This window comes from Xyrauchen texanus, chromosome 31 (assembly GCF_025860055.1).
Source record: "Xyrauchen texanus isolate HMW12.3.18 chromosome 31, RBS_HiC_50CHRs, whole genome shotgun sequence".
Classification (NCBI taxonomy): Eukaryota; Metazoa; Chordata; class Actinopteri; order Cypriniformes; family Catostomidae; genus Xyrauchen; species Xyrauchen texanus.
In genome coordinates this window covers 25,125,001-25,149,205 of record NC_068306.1, presented here as the reverse complement: position 1 = coordinate 25,149,205, position 24,205 = coordinate 25,125,001, and the positions used below count along the sequence as shown (strand labels likewise).

The 24,205-nt window shown below is 39.2% G+C and overlaps 1 protein-coding gene across 5 annotated transcripts in view; it reads left to right on the top strand.

The window, feature by feature from the left end:
• LOC127624560 (cell adhesion molecule 1-like) overlaps nucleotides 1–24,205 on the top strand; it is a 490,282-nt gene that overhangs the window by 424,722 nt on the left and 41,355 nt on the right. For 3 of the 5 annotated variants that reach the window (XM_052099338.1, XM_052099336.1, XM_052099337.1), the window contains one exon: nucleotides 17,607–17,681. The exons of the other annotated variants lie outside the window; for them this stretch is intronic. In XM_052099338.1, coding sequence (XP_051955298.1) covers nucleotides 17,607–17,681 — 75 coding nt within the window. The remainder of the gene's footprint in view (nucleotides 1–17,606; nucleotides 17,682–24,205) is intronic. 5 annotated transcript variants of the gene reach the window in all.

Sequence of the window (24,205 nt, the reverse complement as noted above, 5' to 3'; positions counted from 1 at the left end):
TACAAGCCGTGTGTGGCAGCGGGGGCGTGGTCAAGCGCCCGTCCGGGAGAGAAAAGCGATAAGGGTGCTTACACCTGAGCTAATGTCTAACACCTGTGTCTAATTTCAGTAAGCGTGGGGAGAGCGGCATAAAAAGGCAGCAGTGAGTGAGTGAGTGAGTGACAGACACACGTCAGTCTAGTGTTGGCGCATAGAAGACCAAGAATTGAGAAACTATATAAAATTGATTGTAAACATTGCTGTGGCCATTAAAATATTTACCTGGAACGTCAACACCAGTGTGACAGTTTTTTACACTTGATGTAAGCGCCATTACCGCTTTTCTCTCCCGGACGGGCACTTGACCACGCCCCCGCTGCCACACCGTGTTTCGTTAAAGCCTGTTTATTTTTGTTACAAGCCGTGTTTCGTTAAAGCCTGTGTAAAGTTAATTTGTTTCAATGTACCGGTAGGCACCTGCGGCTTATAGACAGGTGCGGCTTATTTATGTTCAAAATAATATTTTTTTTTAAATTTAGCGGGTGCGGCTTATATTCAGGTGCGCTCAATAGTCCGGAAATTACGGTACTGCAATTTGCCAAGTAATGTTAATTCCCAAGTACCTCAGCAGATGGGTGCAGAGAACATAATATGTGTAATTATATTAATATATAATTAAAATACAGTATTAGACTAAAAGTACACCTGTAAAATCTATTTTCTTTTCTCTTTACATCATTATAACTCCCCTAAATTTTACCACATACATTCCCTTCTAAAGGGACTTTGTTCCCTTCTCACTCAAAGTGCTTGCGCTTGTTGAAGAGTGGCGTGCTTTCATAGCAACCATGTTATGTTTCCTTTTTGTTTGACCTACGAAGGCCGTCTCATTTAAACGAGGCTTGTTTAAAGGAGCACGCTTAGGATACTGCTGCCTTCAAAGGATGCGTCCTACCTAGCACGCAGCCTTCGAAACGAGACCCAGCTTATAAGCCAACAGTCAACTATCTCAGTTACATGAAGTACAGACTAATTATTCATGGTTATGAAATATCATTCTTTAAAACATCAAGAAACTACTATACAATTCCTATCTGAATGTGAATGACAGCTTTGATGTTCAAGTCTGAGCATTTGCAATACCTTCTTTCATCTTAAGACGTTGAGTAGAAACGTTTTACACTGCCAACATTAAAACGGCACATTTGCATGTTTGAATTTACAACTGAATGGATTCTTGAACAGCAGGCTACAGACATCATTTGACAGCAGCAAAATTGATCAGAGTAATCTGACATTTAAATGGACGAGTTGCCAATACAATGAACTGTAAGGTAAACATTGATAGGGCAAATTGTATGAAAGGAGCAAGACCTTAAAAATGGAGGGGAAAAGGGTGATTTAAAGCTGCATTATTATAACATTGGGATCGAAGTTGAGTAGCCGTGGCAACACTGCAGATCTTGTTGCTGTTGTTTTTTTTTTGTTCCCTACATATGTTGAGTTCACTGGACCAAGGCTGGATCTTCCTGAGTTACATGCACTGCTAGGATGACTGCTGTTCTTCCAGCTGCTCTTCCGTACTACTCTTCTTGTGTTACACATGTTGTTGGATATAGGGACAATAAGTTGCCTCAAACCTTCTGAGTCTTGTCATGTTTTCCACAAGCTGTGTTGTTGAATTAACAATGGTTTATATAGGGTGACAATACATACTCTTTTTCTGGGACATGTCCTTTTTGGACCTGAAAAAAGCATCCGACCGAGATTTCAAAATTGGCTATAAATGTTCGGGATTTGGCTTTCTTTATATTGACGTGCAGTTAGGACTCTCATACATTCTGCGTATTTGATACCCTGCACCATTTTTCATATTCAAGTGTCCTTATGTGATTATCCTGACAGAGAGCAGCAGACTAAGGGTGCTTGGCTGCAGCCTCGTTAGGCTGGATATCTCGGCTGCCTCATCATCAAGCACCATCAAATGCTGTCTCAATTGTGAGGACACTTGGAAGGCAGCCTCGTTTCGCAGTCTTCTTTCCCATATTTTGGAGGATGCATCGATTGTATCATTTGTGGCCTTCAATCACCCACAATCCTTTGCACATGTCCAAAATTATTTTAAAAAAGTGTGGAAAACAGGGGCCTGGGTAGCTCAGTGAGTAAAGATGCTGACTACCAAAACTGGAGTTGCGAGTTCGAATCCAGGGCGTGCTGAGTGACTCCAGCCAGGTCTCCTAAGCAACCAAATTGGCCTGGTTGCTAAGGAGGGTAGAGTCACATGGGGTAATAAGCCACACGATAAGATGTGCAGATGCTTACTTTTTTTACTTTCTCTCTTCAAGTTTTTATTCACATTTGCACCAAGACAATATGAAGAAAAATGCAAGTAGTTTAGACAATACAACAAATTAGAAGACACAAAACATAAAATTAATAAATAAATATAATTAATAAAAGGGCAATTACATGAATTTGAAAAGCTTTAAAGGCTTTATAGTTTTTACAAGTTTAGGGTTCTGTTTTTTTATTTGAAAGGGTTTAAATATATGCACTGAACGTGTGTAGGCAAAATGTCACCAGACATGCTCTGCGCTCTCAACCAGAATCATAAATAACGTAATTTGTGGAAAAAGTTTTACTTTGAAATATACAACTTATCAGGGAAACGTAAACTAATAGGATGGATAAAATAGACAATGATTAAAATTTTACAACCCCTTCCTCTGATATTTGTTGTGCAACCTATGTACTTGACCTATAAAACTGGTACTTCAATGCAAAAATAAATCTGAAAATACAAAAACAAAACAGGTCAGGCCATGTGAGGGATGAAACAAGCGTCTACATTCATTTATTTATTTGGTTTATATTTCCATATTTCAAATTTATAAAAATATTATAAATATATACACTGGCAGCCAAAAGTTTGCAATAATGTAAAAATGTTGCTGTTTCGGAAGGAAATTGGTACTTCATTCAATTCACCAAAGTAGCATTCAACAGATCACAAAGTATAGTCAGGATATTACTGAGGTAAAAAACAGCACCATCACTATTAAAATGTTTTTTTATTTTTGATCAAATCTAGACAAGCCCCATTTCCAGCAGCCATTACTCTAACACCTATTCCTTGAGTAATCATGCTAAATTGCTAATTTGGTATTAGAAAATCACTTGCCATTGCATCAAACACATTTGAAAGCTATTTGGTTCATTAAATGAAGCTTAACATTGTCTTTGTGTTTGTTTTTGAGTTGCCACAGTATGCAATAGACTGGCATAAGTTCAATCTTAGGTCAAAAATGGCAACAAAAAAAACAGACAGCTTTCCCTAGAAACTCGTCAGTCAAACATTGTTTTGAGTAATGAAGGCTATATACAATGCTTGAAATTGCCAAAAAACTTATTTCATACAAAGGTGTACACTACAGTCTTCAAAGACAAGGACAACTGGCTCAAACAAGGACAGAAAGAGATGTGGAAGGCCAGATGTACAACTAAACTTTGAGGATAAGTACATCAGAGACTCTAGCTTGAGAAACAGATGCCTCACATGTCCTAAGCTGACAGCTTCATTGAATTCTACCCACTCAACACCAGTTTCATGTACAACATTAAATAGAAGACTCAGGGGTGCAGGCCTTATGGGAAGAATTTCAAAGGAAAAGCCACTTTTGAAACAGAAAAACAAAAAGAAAAGGTTAGAGTGGGCAAAGAAACAGACATTGGACAACAAATAATTGGAAAAGAGTGTTATGAATCTTAAACCTACTGAGCTTTTGTGGGATCAGCTGGACTGTAAGGTGCTTGAGAAGTCCCCAACAAGACACATCTATGGCAAGTGCTACAGGAAGCGTGGGGTGAAATGTCACCTGAGTATCTGGACAAACTGACAGCTAGAATGCCAAGGATCAGCAAAGCTGTCATTGCTGCATGTGGAGGATTTTTTAAGTTCTGAACATTTATTTTCAATTTGTAATAGTCATTTTTAATTGATGTCCTGACTGTACATTGTGATCAGTTGAATGCAACTTTTGTGAATAAAAGTACAAATGTCTTTACATAAGAGCAAAATCTGTACATTATTCCAAACTTTTAGCTGCCAGTGTACTTATTACAATAAATTTGATACAATTAATTAAATACACAATCCACAGAGTCCTCTTTTTGAACAAACAACATTATGGTCACCCTAGTTTATGCTGAGAGTTTGGGATTCAATTTTACACTAAAACAAATGTCTGTTTATGCTTGCCATTTACACAAACACACACGATTCACTCAGAGAGAGCACACTGCCCTACAAAGGCAAAACACAGTAACCAAACCAACACAGAAACTGAGAAAACTTGCTTCCAAGTTTTTTGCTTGTGCAGGAAAATGCTGATTATCAAATAGTCACACACAGTTTTCTCTAATTTGGGGCAATGTTTAGACAAACCCATCTGTCACTGCACAGATTATAGTCTAAGAAACATCATGATTACGGTTGTAACCTCTGTTCCCCGAGTGAGGGAACGAGACGTTGTGTCGAATTAAGTGACACAAGGGGTTTTGCTGGGATGCCAAACAAACCTCTGAACCTGAGAAAAGGCCAATGTCAAGTTGGCAGACAGAATTTGCATGCCCCGCCCCGGACATACATACGGTATAAAGGGAAGCGGGGAAGCGGAGCAGTGAGTGCCAGTCAGGATTTTGCACTGAGGAGCCAAAATAAGCTATGGCCGTTTACAGTGGTAGGTCTAGTGCTGTTGCAGGAGGGACACAACGTCCGAGGTTACAACAATAACCATGACGTTCCCCTTCTGTCACTCACTCGACGTTGTGTCGAATGAAGTGACAAAAGGGGTCCCATATAAAAACAGCATGCACTGACCACGTTGTGACAGGTGCAAACAGGCTACAGCATGCTAGAGGCAACTGTGTCGGCTGCACGTAGCACTCCCCAACGGCCCCAAAGAGATGTCACATACAGACCTTAGGTTCCCCGCACCCATGAGGGGGGGAACAGGTGCTACATGACTAGCATGGGAGCAAGCCCGGCAGCCGCGGCCTTCTCTCTCACTATAGGACGTGAAGCGGCTGGGGCTATCTTAATGCTTTGAAACGCGTCGGGGAAGGCTGTCTTTCCTAGTCCTATTCTTTCAGGGGGAAAAGACCCTGCGGAGGCCACATCCTGCCCAGTCTAGTGGGAGGTAACGTGGCAAGGGTTGTGAAGCCGTACGTGGGAAATGGAGCAGTGGTAGGTCCAGCCTAATGAGCGGGGACTCTACAAGTGGATCTGGATGCGAATTGCTCTGCTGAATTCTAGGGAAGGCTAGGGAGGAGAACATCCAGGGAGCGACGCTTAGTGGCTAACCTGGAATAGAAGGTACACTGGATCAACTTGGTGAAGGGTGCTGTGTGCAAGCGGAACACCCGGTCAGTTGTGTCGCGTTACTGAGTTCTACTGGCTCGGACCTGACAAAACACAGGACGAGACTGACTCAACTCTGAGATTGTAAAATCTGGCAAAGGTATTGGGTGTTGCCCAGCCCGCTGCTCTGCAGATGTCTGCTAAGGAGGTGCCATGGGCCAGCGCCCACGAGGATGCCACACTTCGAACCCGCAAGGGGGCAGGCACAGCCTGGGTGTGATAAGTTAAAGAAATCGCATCAACGACCCAGTGAGCTAACCTCTGTTTGGAGATGGAGTTCCCTTTCCGCCGTCCACCGAAGCAGACAAAGAGCTGCTCAAAACATTTAAAGCTCTGCGTGCCGTCCAAATAGATATGCAAAGCACATACCGGACACATCAACAAAAGGGCTTGTGACTGAAGTGGCTTTCTCCCATGAGGAAAGAAAGCCGGGACCACAATGTTGCCATGGCTATGTTCTTGCACTGAGAACATGAACCATTCATAAAACGCTGCCTGTGTGTGATCACAGCCCAGGCACGCGAGGCAACTTTTATGACCGTCAGAAGTGGAGAGAAATCAACCGCATCCAGGAACTACACAGAGACGGAAAAACATCTTTAAAAATACAATACACCTGATGTGTAATGCTCTTTTATGAGTGGGAACTCAAACTCTTTTAGAGGAAATAAACTGCAATGAAAGTGCTGTCGAAGCAGCCAGGGGCAGGGGCTTGGACTGCACAGCGTGCAGAGAGAGAAAATGTCAGCTGGAAACGCACCGTAGATCCAACAGCAGTGCTTCTTGCCAACAGAGGTGAGTGAAACAGTGGTGAACTCAGCTTTGCTGTTGCACAATTGTTCGGCTCTGAAGAAAAATTCTGACTGGCACTCGCTGCCCCGCTTCCCTTTATACCCGTATGCCCGGGGGTCATGCAAATTCTGTCTGCCAACTTGACATTGGCCTTTTCTCAGGTTCAGAGGTACGTTTGGCGTCCCAGGAAGACCCCCTTGTGTCACTTCATTCGACACAACGTCGAGAGAGTGACAGAAGGGGAACAGAATTTCAGTCATACATTTGTCCATCCATCCATCCATCGTCAACCGCTTATCCTGTGTACAGGGTCGCGGGGGGGCTGGAGCCTATCCCAGCTAACATTGGGCGAAAGGCAGGGGACACCCTGGACAGGTCGCCAGTCCATCGCAGGGCCGTCATACATTTGTTTTTTACATAATTTGGTCCAATCCAATGCGACCACAACAAGTGACAGGACATATTGCCACTTGCTTAGTTTCTATAGCTGTCTATGGGCACAACACATTCTTGACCTACCAAGTGAATAAAATCATGAGATGTTAGTTTTTGGGTTCAGAATGGAGGCAAGCATAGATAAGGAAATGTATAGCCATGATCGATTTCTGCTGGGCTGCTGCGAGATACCAGAGGAAAACCCTCTAAGCATGGATGAATTGTTATGGAGAAGAAATGAGAGTGAGGATGACAAGCAGAGGAGGAGTGCGCAATATTAAAGGCCAGGGCTGTGGAGGCAAAGGTAGACTTTATTAGGTTAGAGGCGCTCTGTAAACTTGTTACAGGCCGGTGTGTTAGATCTCATTCTCCCGCAGGGGAATGCTGGGATAGGGGCCCTGGAAATGTGTCTCAGGGAAAGTTTTTTTCCCCATAACCAGTTTAGTGCCAGCCACCCTCCAAGTGTTCTCCATCACTTAGCCTCACAACAGTTTGGGAACAAACGCATTAGAGAAAAATTGTCTCAGCAGTACATCTGTTCTAGCTGTCTATCTAGGGGACAGGACATTCTTCTAGTCTAAGATTTGAAATCAACATTAATGTGCTTAATGTTTTATTTTTTTCTTTCAAAAGTTAATTTTGTTAGCAAGAAAGTCATTGGTCACTATCTTCCTCCTGTGCACTGAAACCACTGAAGTCATCTCCTTCGGTGTCGGAGTTGAATAGCCTCAGCTTTAGTTGTCTTTTTGCACTGAGTCAATTCATCACGCTGCTGTTTCCAACGTCTCCTGTGCAGCAGCTCTATTTCCTTTTCCAACAGCCAGATCAATCGCCTTCAACTTGAAAGCTGCATCATATGCGTTTCTCCGTGTCTTGAGGGTGACAAAATGACTACCGTAATCAGAATGATGGGAAGTTTGAGCGCGCTCGATTTAATCTAAACAGTAAACAAAAAAGTTGTTTGACCTTAACCCGTTCGGCAATTTCATTGATCTAATGAAAGCTTCATGCTGCCAAAAAACTGAGCACGTCACAGAATGTTTTTTTTTTTTTTTTTTAAATAAAATTTGAACATGGGAAAAATCCATATATTAGCCGCATCGTTGTTTAAGCCGTGAGGTTCAAAGCGTGGGAAAAAAGTTGCGGCATCTAGTCCGGAAATTACGGTAATATCATATTTACAGGCAAATTGCAGTAATTTTTTAGACATTTCCGTTGAAGCAAAGAATTGTGGGTTGTGAGTGCCCATGAAGGATACACCACATGCATCCTCCGAATTCCAGTGAAAGAAGGTCGCATATGAAGGCTGCATTCGAAGTGTCCGCTCACTTTTATTAAATGAGACAGCCTCGATGACGGATGCGGCCATCAAATGCGACCTCCGGAGGATGCAGCCTTCCAACTGAGACACAGCCATATTTGATTGAGTTGCAATGTTTCATCACTAGTAGGGGTGGGCAATATGAACAAAATTATTTATTGCTGTAACTGTATATAAAAATGTTGCTTTTTTTCTGTAAAATTAACAAAAACAAACAAGGGGTTTATATGTTAAATAACCATGAGTTGGGGTGGGCAATACAGGCAAAAATATCTAGCAATGTTTTAGACATTTTTGGTCAATAATGGTATATAGTATATGACTAAATAGCCTGCACATTTTGATGCAGATTCAATCAAAAACTTCTGAAAAAATAATGGAAGTTTTTATTTTGAACCTTGTCATGTAACCTAATGATAGACTTGTCATTTCCATTGCAATGAAAAAACTATATAAATAAATAAAATTATATCTTCTTGATCTATTCTTATCTTGTGCATGAGAAAAAGTCTTCTCTTCTTTTAGTTGGACATCAGCGTTTGTTTTTATTCAGAACCTCCATGTCCCTAGAGCAGATTTGGGACTTTCTGATCATTGTCTGGTTCATCATCTTCCAACCTACAGGCAGAAACTTAAATCTGCTAAGCCTGTAGTAAAGAGATGGACCATTGAAGCAGAGCTGGAACTACTAGCCTGCTTTGACTGCACTGATTGGAGTGTTTTTGAGGCTGCAGACACCACTCGGAATGAGCTCACGTATACTGTGACATCATATGTCAATTTCTGTGAAGTTATGTGCATTCCTCCTAGGACTTATTTAACATACAACAAAGACAAACCGTGGTTTACAGCAGAACTCAGGCAGTTTCGTCAGGCCAAAGAGGATGCTTACAGAGGTGGGGATAAAGTCTTGTACAATCAGGCCAGGAACAAACTGAATAAGGATATCAGAGTGACTAAATGAAACTATTCTGATAAACTGAAAAAACAACTAACAGTCCTGCATCAGTGTGTAGTGACCTGAAACAGCTTACTAAATACAGGACTCCTCCCCCCAACACTGTAGGAAACCAACAACTGGCTGACGTCTTGAATGTGTTTACTGTAGATTTGAAAGGCCCAACCTCACACCCCACACCCACTCTGACCCTCACTTCACACAGATATCAACACCTCCTGCAAACCCCCCTCCTCCCCCTCAAACTGCACTTAAGATCTGTAAAGAGGAGGTGTGCCATGTCTTCTGAAAGCAAAAGAAAAGGAAAGTTTAGGGCCCAGAAGGCGTCTCACCCTTCTCTCTTGTCTAAAACCTGTGCTAACCAGCTGGCCCCCATCTTCACTCTGATCTTCAAAAGATCACTGGAGCAGTGTGAATTCCCATGTTGCTTCAAATGCTCAATCATCAATCCTGTCCCAAAGAAACCCAAATTCACAGGACTTAATGACTACAGACCCATCGTCCTGACGTCTGTGGTCATGAAATTATTTTAGAGACTGGTGTTGGCCCACCTGAAGGACATCACTGGACCCTTTCTAGATCCCCTTCAATTTGCTTACTGAGCAAACAGGTCTGTGGATGATGCAGTCAACATGGGATTGCATCATATCCTGCAACATCTGGACAGACCAGGGACATATGCATGGATCCTTTTTGTGGACTTCAGTTCGGCTTTCAACACAATCATCCCAGCTATTCTCCAGACTAAATTACACCAACTCTCTGTTCCCACGTCTATCTGTCAGTGGTTTACCAGCTTTCTGATGGACAGTCAGCAGTTTGTGAGACTGGGGAAATTCACTTCCAGTACATGTACAATCAGCACAGGTGCCCCCAGTGGGATGTGTGCGCTCCCCACTACTCTTCTCCCTGTATACAAAAGATTGCACATCCAAGGACCCATCTTTCAAGCTCCTGAAGGTTGCAGACGACTGTACTGTCATCGGCCTCATCCAAGATGACAATGAGTCTGTATACAGAAGGGAGGTTAAACGGATGGCTCACTGGTGTAGTCAAAACAACATGTAGCTGAACACGCTCAAAACGTTGGAGATGAATGTGGACTTCAAGAGGAACACCCCAACATTCACCCCCCCTCGCCATTCTAAACACCACTGTGGCAGCAGTGGAGTCATTCAGGTTCCTGGGCACTACCATCTCACAGGACCTGAAGTGGGAGACCCACATTGACTCCATTGTGAAAAAAGCCCAGTAGAGGTTGTACTTCCTTCGCCAGTTGAGGAAGTTCAACCTGCCACAGGCACCGATGATACAGTTATACTCAGCAGTCATTGAGACTGTTCTCTGAATTTCAGTAACTGTCTGGTTTGTTGCTGCTTTGAAATCGGATATCAGAAGACTACAATGGACAGTTCAGACTGCTTGTCTCATTGTGTATTCTAAATGTACTTTATTTTCCATTCAATTTTTATTTTTATTTAATTTTTATTTATTTATTTTTTATTATCTTTTGTCTTGTTGCTGGATTGTATTGTTGTGCACTGGAAGCTCCTGTCACCAAGACAAATTCCTTGTATATGTAAGCATACCAGGCATTAAAGCTTAATCTGATTCTGTCATAGGCCTATATATATTTGGCCTTCCATTGGATACTGGAAACCATTAAATAAATATATATTTATTTATAATTTTTCAGGGCCATCTTTGTCATTTTCAGTGGCATTTTTTCTCAGAGTACCCCTGGATTTCTGACCCTGCCCAGCCCTAGAACATATGCATGTTTTCCAAAGCACACAGATCACAGGTTATTTTTTAAGGTTTGTCTGTGTGTGATTATGCTTGTGTACCAAAGGGAGCAAAGAGGTTTCCCACGTGCCGTATAGCCCCAAAGTAATGTTCGCTTTGCAATATTTGTGTTGAGCTCCCTCCCTTCTTCTTGCTAGTTTTGCTACAGCAATTGAAAATGAATCAACATGCAAAGCCACCTGATGACAGAAGGTTGCTCATGGGCAAATCAACAGCCCCAAGCCCACTTTGCTAATCGCAATATTACTCATGTGTGTTTTTCCCTCTCTGTGTCATTCCTGAATGGCTGTTATCTGTTACGAATGCCAGGAAATACCATTCCAATTAAAGCACTCATCTACTCTCCACTTCGAATGTACCTCGCTCTCCTGATACCCTTTTTATACTTCTTTAAGTCTTTGGAGCCACTCATACATTGGTCTGCATTTCATTTGGGAGATGTGCCATTTAGAAAGTGGCTCAGTGAGAGAGTCAGAGATAGAGAGAAAGAAAGAGAGTAAAAATAATGTTTGCATCCTAGCGATATCCTTTGTGTGTCTGGGGAATTGGTGTAACTGGCAGTATTTTGCAGTGGCCCAGGTTTAATGAGCCTGCTACACACACACGCCCCAGCTTGTTGCCATGATTCATAATGTGCCATTGTAAACGCACACTGGGATTACATGGCAGGTACAGTATGTGCTGTGAAAGTCAATAAGCTCTAAACTCCTAATAAACGGTGGCACTGGTTTCCGTTCAAAAAAGAGATGCTCCAAAAAATTTACAAAAACAGTCTGTTTTCGAAATGCAGTGCGCTATAGATCCCTTCAGGCTGCCAAGCATTTAATGAGCTATTGACACTGGTGATCTCGAACATCTGTTGGGCATTCACAGTTTATAACAGAGTAGAGCCAATAAAGTTGCCCCTCCACTGAGTCAGAGATTGGTTTTAACTACGCACAGTGCCACAACCAGAGATTAACCGAACATGCATTAAGGACACTGTTAGAACTGTGTTTTTTCCTACTGTAACATACTGGAACACTGTTGCCAGCTAGTTACAGTAAAAACCTGATAACAGTAAACTTCTTCAATTGTCGTATACTGTAATTTACTGATTACTGTAAATGGTAGAGGGATATTACTGTAAAAATCTAAATTGTACCTTAACTAGCTGGAAATATCCCACACATTATTATTTTATATATTTAATTATTATTGTTATTATTATTAATAACAAGAAAACATATTGTTTTTGTATTTATTATTTTTTTTTTAATTATTTTTTTCTATATAGTAAAGCATTAAGTAAAAGACTACACAACATATACAGCAATTAAAAAGGTAACAAGGATAAAAACGTCTGTACGGATATAACCTCCGTTCCCTGATGGAGGGAACGAGACGCTGTGTCGAAGCAACACTAGGGGTCTCTCTTGAGTGCCGAATATACCTCTGATCTATGAAAAAAGGCCAATGAGAAGTTGGCAGACAGAATTTGCATGTCCCGCCCCTGGACATACGGGTATAAAGGTGGAGAAATACGTCTGTTTCATTCAGGATTTTTCTGATGAGCCGGAAATGGTCCAGACACAATGTCTCGTACCCTCCATCAGGGAACAGTGGTTATATCCGTAACCTAGACATTCCCCATCTGTCGCTCACTTCGACATTGTGTAGAAGAAGCGACACTAGGGGTCCAATTCAAATCACCCCATGCGCTGAGCCGTGTACGTGTACTGCTGACACAGGAGCAGGCAGGTACTTGACGTGCCAAAACGACCAGCTGTATCAGACTGCACGTACTAGTATCGCTTCTTTGACACAACGTCGAAGTGAGCGACAGATGGGGAACTGATGATCAAGTGGCACTGAAAGAAAAAATATTTTATCTTTGTTAATGTTTAAGTCTTGAAATCATCACATCCAATGCTGCCCAAAATCTCCATTTACTGTAGGTCATTCACATAAGACATTCTAACGCAGTTAATTAATTAGTTGAAGTTATTAAGTCTTGTTTTAAAAGAAATCTGACCAAATTAAGTGAACTTTAGACTTTAAACAAGAAAATAAATCTGCCAATGGAGTAAGAAAAATAAACTTGTTTTCCTGTTGAATTAAGTTTATTTTTCTTATCCCATTGGTACACATTTTTTTCTTGTTTTAAGCATAAATCTTACTAAATTCAGTTAGATTTCTCTCAAAACAAGACTTAAAATCTTATGCCAGATTGCTTGTCAAGTAAAGAAATCATGTTTTAAGAATGTTTAGATATTTTTACTGGAAAACAGGACAAAAATACTTATTTTTGGGACGTCTATACTTGTGTTGGTATATTAGGATGTCTTTAGGTGCCTACACTAGAGTTAACTCTGCATAAGAGAACGGTGGGAATGCATTGATTTAAATGGGGATGGTGCGTCAGAAGGACGGAGAAGGAAGGGTTTCAGAAAGCGAAGCTCCATTATATGACCAAAAGTTGACAGTGTTTCAACTTTTGCTGCAACGCTCTCTGTATAAGCATCTGTTGACCAATGGGAATCTCAGAGAGGCAGTAGTAGTTGCGCTGTGAATTCGAAAAAAACATTGCTGACAAACTCATACATGCTGTGTATTTACTCACTGTCCTCTATTATCTTTCTCTGTCAAGCTAAAAATATATTCAATTGTTGAGAGAGACTCCCATGCAACAAACGCTCATTCTGAGCTTTCCCTAGCTCCCTAAAACATTCCCAACTCGAGAAAAAGCAGCAATACGTGGATCTCGAGGCACATTTTAAGGACTCAAACACACAAGGGAAAGCTCAATGATGTCACAGAAATGTCCCATGATGCAATGAATTTTGCAATTACTGTAAATACTGTTTGATTATATTATAGTAATTTACTGGTCATTTTACATGTATTTACCCTATAAAGTACAGTAAGGGTTAACAGTTTAAGGTTTCGGTTTCTTCTTTCTTCATTAAAATATTTGTGCAAAGTGTTCAGGCCATAAGATATTAAGGGTGAACAAACCTGTTACAATATTCCCACACAGGAATATCGTTCACACCATGATCTGTTATCGGTGCAAATTTTATTAAAAATAATTTGGACTCTTCCAGTGTGGACCGCTTCATTGATTATTATAGAAGGGATGTAGATCTGATGTGATGTACTGCTCATGTCTGGGGTAGATGAAAAACCTTGATTAAACATTTTTTTTTTTTTTAAATGATCAAAAGGTGAAATAAGATTTCGGTCATATCACACACCATTTGTCTGACATTTTAGCACCTTTACATTCATTTGGATACTGTTCGTATCTCAAACTATGATTGTGTTTAAAGCCGCTTTTTATATCCCACAGCAGGCTTGCAGATTCACTCAGTCTGCTTCCTGCCATCAGTACGCAAACACTTCATCTCTGGCAAGAGAAATCAACATGGCTGTGCACTTCTGTAAGATGTCTAAAAGATTTTTCTTTTTTACCTAGCTTTGATTGCCTCATGAATTACTGTAGTTTGAGACAGGTAACAACTTACCTATGACAACCTGTGATCCATTAAGGTATTTTATTGGCATGCCAAACATACAAATCTTTGAAAGTGCGTTTTCCCTCAGAAAGTGCAATAAATTTGTCACATTCTCTCCTGTCTCTTGAAGAAAGGCGAGAGAGTACAGGAGGTATAATATTTAATTATTTCGTATAAGAGCATCCAAATTTAAGGGCTTTTAAAGTTTAAATGTATTGGATTATTAATTAATCAATTTTAATAAAGAAATCATCTCTAATATTTCCTATTAAATTTAAGCATTTAGCTGATGCTTTTATTGAAATTAATTTAAGGCCAATTTATACTTCTTCCACAATCCTACGGCATAGACTATGCATAGCTATGGCACAGGCGGATGTACACCTTTTCAAAAATGTAACCACACGCCACATAAACGCAGACCACAACAGCTGATTGGCCCGCTTTGTAACCAGAGACTTCCCCCAAGATGATAAAAATATATCGGAGGTAGCGTCACATTTTCTCCTAGATTATTTTAAGATCTCTGAAACGTACCACATTGTTTTTAGGCACGTTTTAAGCAGCAGCATCTGCTGTTTTATCTTCTGTTTTTGTTTCATGAAGTTACAAGTGAAAATGCAACATAAAGACACATCTGTTTCTAACTCAAACTATGGTTTTTGTTTCATCGGGGGTTTTACTCAATAAATATTTGGGATGTGAATGACACTATTTATACATTTTTTTACAGTATGCAGTAAATAATATTATTTCATAATTTAAGAAATGGAAAGCTTCTAATTTGTCAGCAAATTAAAAAGCAGTTGTTAAAAGTTAGCTATATTGCCTATGTTCATTGTAAATTCCAGCTTCTAAGCTTTAAAACAACACCTTTTCCTAATTTTGTGTCCATGTGCCATGTGCACATGCATACATTGTCACATATGATAATCATCGTGGTAGTCCCATTTTTCAATCATTTTTCACATCGGTAAGCCTTGTAGTGCCAGAGCGTGACATGCAATACATAGCTGCCATATACTGAGTGATCTCTGTGTATCAGCATAGGAAATGGAGGCAGACTCTGACTCTCTCTCTGCCTGTGCTTCATCCTGCTGGATGTTTATCATTAGAGAGTGGAAGTGTTTCTGGGCTCCCACTGAGCTCTTTTGATGGAGCGCAGACAACAAAGCGGGCAAGGGAGAGAGCCGGCCAATTTCCCCCCACCACAGATGTTAACACAGTGGGGTCTGTCTGGACGCGCTGGGCAAACAGTGGCACGAGCCACGTCACTTTTCACGCCTGTTATCTCACGAGAAACATCGCTTTCCCCCCTTCCGTTTCATGCCCACGCACCCTCCTTTCCCATTCTACTCATTCCATTAATGTTTGCTTGTTTGTCACTCCATAAAAAATCTTGATCACCTCACGCTGGGTTAACTCGCTGACATCAAACATGCCAAACTTGTCACGGCCAGCTCAGGCTCTGGTTCATATCAATACTGCGTAAAGCACGCCACACTCCAAATTGCTAAATCAGAAACAACGTTAGTAAATAGTAGGGAGGAAAAGAAGCTAATGAAATGTGAAAATGCAAAAAAAATAAAACTGGAGAATGTATGCCAAGGACCCCTTCAGTGTGTCATTGCAATGGTCTTTTATTGGCATGGACATAAAGAGTAGTCTTGGGCTTGTTGTCACACTTTAAAATCCAGTGAATAGGAAGGTTTTTTTAGGCACTTACTTAATGTCTTGGCAAAAAAACAAAACAGAAAAAAAAAAATAAATAAATAAAAAGAGTTATTTTAATTCATATTGACTTGTTGTGACAAACTGTCTTAATAGATCACACTATATGATGTAAGTTTTCAAAATTCCTGACATATAGGATAGGTCAGTAAAAAAAAAAAAATTCTACCAACATTTACTCACCCTCATGTCGTCCTAGATGTGTATGACTTTCTTTCTTCTGCTGAATACAAACAAACATTTTAAGAAGAATATTTCAGCTCTGTAGGTCCATACAATGCAAGTGAATGGTGATTAGACCTTTGTAGCTCCAAAAATCACATAAAGCAAGCATAAAAGTAATCCATACAACTCCAGTGGATAAATCCATAACTTTAAAAGCAATATAATAGGTGTGGGTGAGAAACAGAACAATATTAAGCCCTAAAATATAAGTCAATTTTTTACTATCAATCACCACTTTCACTTTTTTATCTGAAAGTCACATCTGGTGCCTGTTTATTTTCACTTTCACATCTGAAAGTGAAAGTGTGATTTAGAGTAAAAAAAGAACTTGAATTTTGATCTGTTTGTCAACCGCACCTATAATATAGCTTCTGAAGATATTGATTTAAACACTGTAGTCTTATGGATTACTTTTGTTTCCTTTATATGATTTTAGGAGCTACAACAGTCTGATCACCATTCACTTGCATTGTATGGACCTACAGAGCTGAGATGTTCTTCTTCTGTTCTGCAGAAGAAAGAAAGTCATACACATCTTGGATGGCATGAGGCCAAATTATATTGTAATTATTAAATTATATAAATCACATGAGAAAACTTGTCTTAATAAGTATGTGACAAGCTGTCCCGACCTGACATTCATGAAAAATACCCCTGTCTTGAGATCAAAGTTTAACCTTTTCTGTGTAATTATATAGTTGAGCCTTTTTTATGAATACCTGTGTCATTTTATTGAGTTAACTTGTTTCCCTACAAAAATAAAAAATAATGTGATGACATGGATATTTTTGTTTTGATTGATATTTTGTAGAGGATTAAATTCAAACATTATTTTAATTTATGTCAGTTGTAAACTAGAAATCACAACAAAATTCCAGCTAGAGAAAACTAGCATTTATGCCATTTTTGACTAAAAGTCTTGGAGTTACAGAGATATAGTCTAACTTCCACTTGTGACAACTAATCCTATGTCCTTGCTTCGTCATAGTTTTGAAACATGATATTTATCTGCATTTTGTTTTTTTGTTTTTTATATTATTATTATCACCATTCCCTCATGTCATTTTCATTTTTGTTCGGTTCCTTTTTATTATTTGTTACATGATATTTTATTCTAGTTTGCAAACACAGAAACACAAAATGAACAGTCAATGTTTCCACTTGACACACTCAAAAACACACTTGTCTTTGACAGTACTATTGCCACAATCAATATGTGTAATGACCTCATAAGAGAAATATTTCATTTTGTAGTAATGCTTGATAAATAACATACAGTTTATTGACTAATTTAATGTAAATTAGATAGGTCTGCACACATACTATACAACAAACACAGATATGTTTCTCATTATTGTTGATTTGATCATGTTTGGTTTTGTTTTTCCCTGATTTTCCCCGTATGTCATGTTTTGTTTTTTTGTGTTGTGTTTTTTCATCTAGATGCCCCTACCACAACCCCTAAACTCACAACCACCACCATCTCTGCCACTACTCCCCCTCCAGACATCATACAAGGTATGGTATGACCTCCATCCACCTGCCCTACCTGTGTGCATGTGTGTGGATGAGCGACAGAGAGAGAGAGAGAGAGAGACAGATAGAGACCGCCAGCAGCTAGCCAGGCCTGATAAGATTCTCTTGCTGATTACGAGAGGACCGTGTCCCATATGAGACCAGGCCAGGGCTGAGCTCGCAGTGCTGTCAGTGCCACATGTCAGATCTGGCTCCATTCACAGTTTTCTCAAATGTTAGCTTGTTTCCCTCCTTTAGCAGGCTAATCTTATCAGGATCTGTAGCTGTATCCAGGCCTGTCTGGTGCAGGGATTACAGAACCCCCTTTATGTTTCCTGTGGGCTGACAATGACAGCAGAGCCTTTGTGGCCAAGTTGAAACAGGAACGAACTTGTTCATTCGTGTTTGTGTTTCTCATTTAAGGCTCAACCAACTATATCCAGGTATAATGATACTAATAAACATTGTGTCATTATACCAAAAGCCAGTCCATTCAGATTCTATAATTTAATCTTGTATCCAATAGTGCATTATCACATTTGTTAAAGGGTTAATTCACCCAAAAGTGAAAATTCTGTTGTCATTTACGAACTCATTAGTGCGAACTGACAGCCTTAGTCCCCATTAACTGTACGGAAAAAAGATGCAATGAAAGTGAATGTGATATTAAAGCTTCTCATGCCAAACCTTTTCTTTTGTGTTCTACGAATTAAAGTCACGCAGGTTTGGTAGCAACGTTGTCTCTAAGCGGAGGGATAACACTTCTGGTGCTGCTCCCGTGCAAATGGGAAAAAGTTTTCCACAGGCAGAGTCAATAATCGTGTCGGGTGCGAGCACTCTCTGTAAAATGAACGGTAAAATGCCCTTCATGGACATAATAATCGACCAATGAGTGGTCAATGAAAACACAGCCAGTTATGTCTTGCGTGATCACAAACAAGCAACAAAAAATAAGGTAAATATCAAAATAACGATTCTTTGCAGTGTAAATAAAGCCTAATATACAGTTCCTGCTGCTTTCAAATATGTTGTTAACATTAATTTAAAAAATATTATAAAATTAAACAAAAAAGAAAACCATTCTTTTTTTATTATTTATATATTCCTCTTAATTTTTAGGTTTCATTATTATTATTGTTATTATTTTTAATGCTCATGCTTTATAATTGTTTCTTTATTATTATGACTATTGAGCTGAATGATTAAAAGTGCACTCGGTAACTTTTTGCTTGTGTCATCTTGGACCTACAGTGACACCTAGTGGTGTGGATGCAGCATCATTCAAAATGAACAGTTTTCAGTTGCATATGCCATTGTAGAAATTCACTATTCACAGTCAGCCATGATTAATTTAATCCAAGAGTGAAAGTGTCCAAAAAGAAGATGGTTACTGAGATTAAACAGTAGTATTCAGCTGATCATGTGATTCTAAAATGGCAGCCCCCATGAGGGCGCCCCTGCTCCATGTAAAATAAAACAACAAGATACTACTCCTTATCCTTATATAGTCCTTATCTAATATGAGTAGTCATAATTTTATAAATTTGTTTCAAAATGTAAGAAATAATTAATGAGTTCACCTTTAAATTAAATTTCCATTTCTGTGGTATAATTTATTTCACTGGTATTGGAATATTTTTATAAAATAAGGGTCAACCCATTAAAAATAGTTTCTGCAACAACCAAAATTTGAGGGAACATTTTTTGGAGGGTGAGTAAATAATGACAAATTAAAACTTTTATCATTAAATTCCCTTAAAGCTTGAGTATGTAATTTTTTAAATGTTAAAATACTTTCTTTTGTCCCAGCCTTATAGGCAGAGACAACTACAAGTAAACAATTTTAGGTTGATTTCTCCTTAAATTATAAACACTGTGGGTTATCAAAACACAGCTCTGTTTGTTTAAGCATCCCGACCAGCCTGAAAGAGCAATGTTGGCTCAACTAATGGCATGAATTTGGTATGGGACTACAGTATCTCTTTGTCAGACAGTTGGAGTGTTTGGGAAACATAGTTGAAAACAATCATTACTTTTGCAATTCCATTTGGTGCCGCTAGTGCTGGAGAAATGCAAACTAGCCTAGAGCTTTTACATTTATTCAGGTCTTCTGCAACTAATGCATCTTGACTGTCATGAGATGTTGTTTTTGCTGTAAAGCTTGGTGTCATGAATTGGATTTTTATTTTATTGTATAAAGTTACTGGAGGTCCACTTATAAAGTTAGTGTGATTTATTTATTATTTTTTATTTTTTTTTTCATTAAATGTAGTCATAATTTAGGAATAATTGGTCATTTTATATCCAGTTTTTGTGCCTCTGATTCAAATGCTCAATTTTTGGGGCATATGTCCTTGAAGACTACAGTGTAAATGCCCACTGCTGTGATGCATGCGGATAAGTGTAAATGCCTCCGCTATTACACGCATGTGGGGTTGTTTTGAAAACTTCGGATGGTTGACAAAATGACAATACATGTTTGAGCCAGAGTCTGATCCCGAATTTTAAGAAAATTAACCTCCTCCACAAACACCATGGATACTGCAGTCTGTGACAGCACGGTAAGTAATCACAGTAATTTACTTGTCTATTTGTGTAATAGGTATTACTTTTATTCTTGTTTACACATCAGTGTGTATCTTGTTACATAGTTGGGGCATTTTCCAACAGTGAAACATTTTTGTGTTTTACATATGCTGAGTCATGCATTACAATACCAAATATAGTGTAAATACATGGTGCTGTCACATTTATAACTTTGAAAGGATACACTAACCGTGCAACATGTAAACGTATAAAGGACACATTCACCGGTGTTTGTCATTTGTCATATAATCATCTTTCATCATATATTCAGTGTAGTGACAAATGCATACGTTGTTCATTACAATGAGTCAGGTTTTCATTAAAAAGGAAACAGATTGTCTAAATATAATGATATCATACTCTTTAGGTGCATCTGTGGCAATTGTGCCAACAGAACATAAAATATATGCTGCTTAGAGATCCCTGTGCAGTAAAACTAATTCACGAGTATCTAAAATCACTAGGATCAAATCAAGTACTCAGTACACATCTAACTGTCTGTAACATATGAAGCAAAACAATTAACACGGATATTCACACTTGTTTGTTGCGACATCACTGTCGGGTCCAGTATAGTTGGCACTGCATCAACTTTTAATTTAAGTCTCTCTGCAAAGCCTGCTTCGAACTGTGTCTTATTTGTGAAATAATCATCGGTAAAATGAAGAGAGCAAACAAACATGTTCTTACAGACGCAATCTGGGACCAACATTAAAAATAAACGTCAGCCACTCTTTCTTAATGTTGGGATCCTTGCGAAGCAAATGCAAGAAATCTAGTTTCCCACAACCTGGCACTGCACAACGTCTTGACATCTTCGTGGCCATCGTGACACCGCATGTTGCTCCAAAAATAATCTCCCCTCTCTACTCTAACCGCAAGACCAGTGGGCAGGCCTGTGCACAATCGACGATAAAGTAGGCATTGATCTGTTTATGCAGAGGCTGTCCTGTGCTGATGTAATACCTCACTATGATGTATTAGTGAGGAGGAAGTAGAAAACAAGCCATTTTGGCACCCTGGTTTCAATAAAGCCTTTTTTTATTTTTTACTAAGAAAGAAGTTTTCAGTTCTGAAATTTACAGTATGTTTTTCTAGTGCTATGAACTCTTATATGTCAAGATATCATGGCAAGTTTGATATTCCAATTTGTGAGCCCTTTAATAGCCATCTCCTTCTTAAATACACAGTCCATGCTTAGAAACCCTGGCATACCGCCATGCTTTAGTAGTTATAATTTACTTCTGCTTTTATGCGCCAGGTTCATTTGAACCTCTGTTTATATTATAATTGAGTAAACTCTGATTGCAGGGCCCAGCTCTGTGTCTGAATAATACGAATGCCCCATGCAATACTGACCACAGCAAGCTCATTAGCTTCTCTAATCCACTCTACTCAACCTAAAAAGCACACAAAAGCTAATACGGCCCTCAGATGATGGAAAGCTAAATCAATGTTGCTCCTGGTTTCAATCGCTAAAAGAGACCCTGATGTAATTTTCTGCCTGTAATGATTGTGATATTGAAGGAACCGATTGAGATCGTTTTCTCTGTTTTCCTGTTTCCTCAAGGCAATGCTTTATATTACAGTGAAAAGCGCTCAGATTGGTAGATATGTGGCTCTATGCTTTTGTTGTGTTCTCACGAAACAGAGCAAGAGCGGCTCCCAGCTACACAAGCAATCAAAATCTTGGACGGACTTGTGTGGATGATTTGAGAGAATCTATAAAGGGCTGGAAAAATTAATCGGCCATGCTTAGGCTACATGATTGTGGTTAATGAAAGAACTGATGACGCATACTAATGAGACACACCCTCTTTCTTCTTTAACGAGGTGAATGAATCTCGTTAACACCGCTGCCTGCTGCGCACATTGAAAACCTCCAGAGGTCTAACTCAGGCACTGGTTTAGATAAACGGCCCTAATAGGAAAAATATTATTCAATTAAAATCATATTGCATTGTTTGTATGAAATTATCTAGGCAAAACCTTGATATCAGATAGAGTTTCCTTAACTCAGTCCACATAAACCTATAGTGCTGTGTCATATCAGGCCATTTTTTAATGCTTTTCCCTTAAAGTGCATCCCATTATGCCCATGTTCTTCAATAGAAAGAGTGGGCCCTAAGCAGCCATAGAGCTCACTTCTTCTGATTTCATTTATCCTCTGGGTGGATGTGAATAGTTCAGTAACAGCACATGAATTTATCAGTGCACAGAGGTGGAGGCCACTTAGAAATTTAATACATTTTTGATAAACTGACTATAAGAGAAATAGAATGGGCTATACTGCACTTTTAAAAAAATCTATTAAAGCCCTAACGCAAGGCTAAAGTGCTCCATAGCTTCAGGAGGTGACATTTAGAGATGACTAAATTGCCATTTACACCAAAAAATAAATGGAGGGGCCTTTGCTCGCCACCATACGCAATGGGGACAGATGTCATTAATTTCTATTGCCTTTTTTCTCTGCTAAACAACGCTCAGAAATGGATGTTTATCGACATTTCTGAGAGCTCTTTTTCCCACCATGCTTTTGCAAATTTGATCAAAGATGAGGCATGTCGTACACTCTCTCTCTCTCTCTCTCCATGTGCGTGTCTGACAACACTGTTAATCTTTCCTCCATCTCTTAGTCCCCCGCTTTTCTGTTTCTCCTTTCTTGTTTTTCCTTTCAAACATTTGCTCAAACTCTTTCTCTTTCTTCATCTCTCTGTCTATCTATCTGTGACTTTGAGCTACAGTGAAAAGGGAAGCCTGAATGAACACTCTGAATGTGTTATTTAGTCCTCATATGTCCCCATTTTTCTGAGGCCTTTGTGTTTTCTTTGTAGTCCTCTCCAATTTGTTTTTATTTCATTTTTTTTACAACTGTCCAAAATACCTAAATCAGTCATGGTGGAGTGCTTGGTATGAATGGGATGCTCAGATAAAAAGTTTCTCATTCATTTTAGAGCTCCATTTTAGAGCTTTCTGTCCGTCAATGTTGTTCTCTTTCTTCCCTCCCTTTCTATTTTTAATAGAGAACAGAAATGACCAGGGACCAACCATCAGCAAGTTAATGTAAATATAAAGAGTATGTCGGTAACACTTTGTATAACAGTGATTGTGCTACACATACAGTGGGCCCATATTTGAACAATCTCTGAAACTTAAGTCACAATTTAAAGTCAGTTGACCTCACCTCTCTGGGAAGTATCTCTGATATTATTTATATATTTTTATGTATAACACGAAGGCATTCATATATTTTTAAGTGTAGTTGAAATGTCCACGTGCTTTTTAGCAGCCCATTGCATTTAATATTAATTAATTACTATAGTGCAATTACAAGTAGCTTTCCAAAAAGTTACAACTCTACATAAATGCTCTGTAACATGACCACTGGAATATAAAGTCAAACTTCACTGTACCACTTAAAATCAAACACAATATTCTAAATAACTGGACAAAACATAAGCCACCGAAAAAACAATAGTGACCTTAAACAGAGCAAATATTTTATTAATAACATGCTTACCCTTGCTAATAAAACACTAGTGAATATAATTTTCAGTGCCTTTTTTTGTAATTGATGAAAGGCCATAAACGAAATCGGCATCCAATTAATTTTAGCAAGTAACGAAAAAAATGGGGGTGGGGGTGGGGGGTGCTTTTGTCAGGGCTTAAATTGCATAAACACCATCTGGTAAACTGATTTTGGAATTGAACAAATGAATTGCCCAGCAAAAGCACTTACGCTTAAGATAGAAGTCCATTTCTCTCCCTGTCTGATTCCTGCAGCAGAATGCAAGCCAGACAAAGAGAGATCGTTGGCAGAGAAAAGGCTAATTCACTAAAGGTCAATTGCATTACCACAGGGAGAACAACAACTGCAGTGCTTTGATACACAACCCAGGGAGACCATCCCCCTAGAATTTATTGCACTTAGCATCATGCAT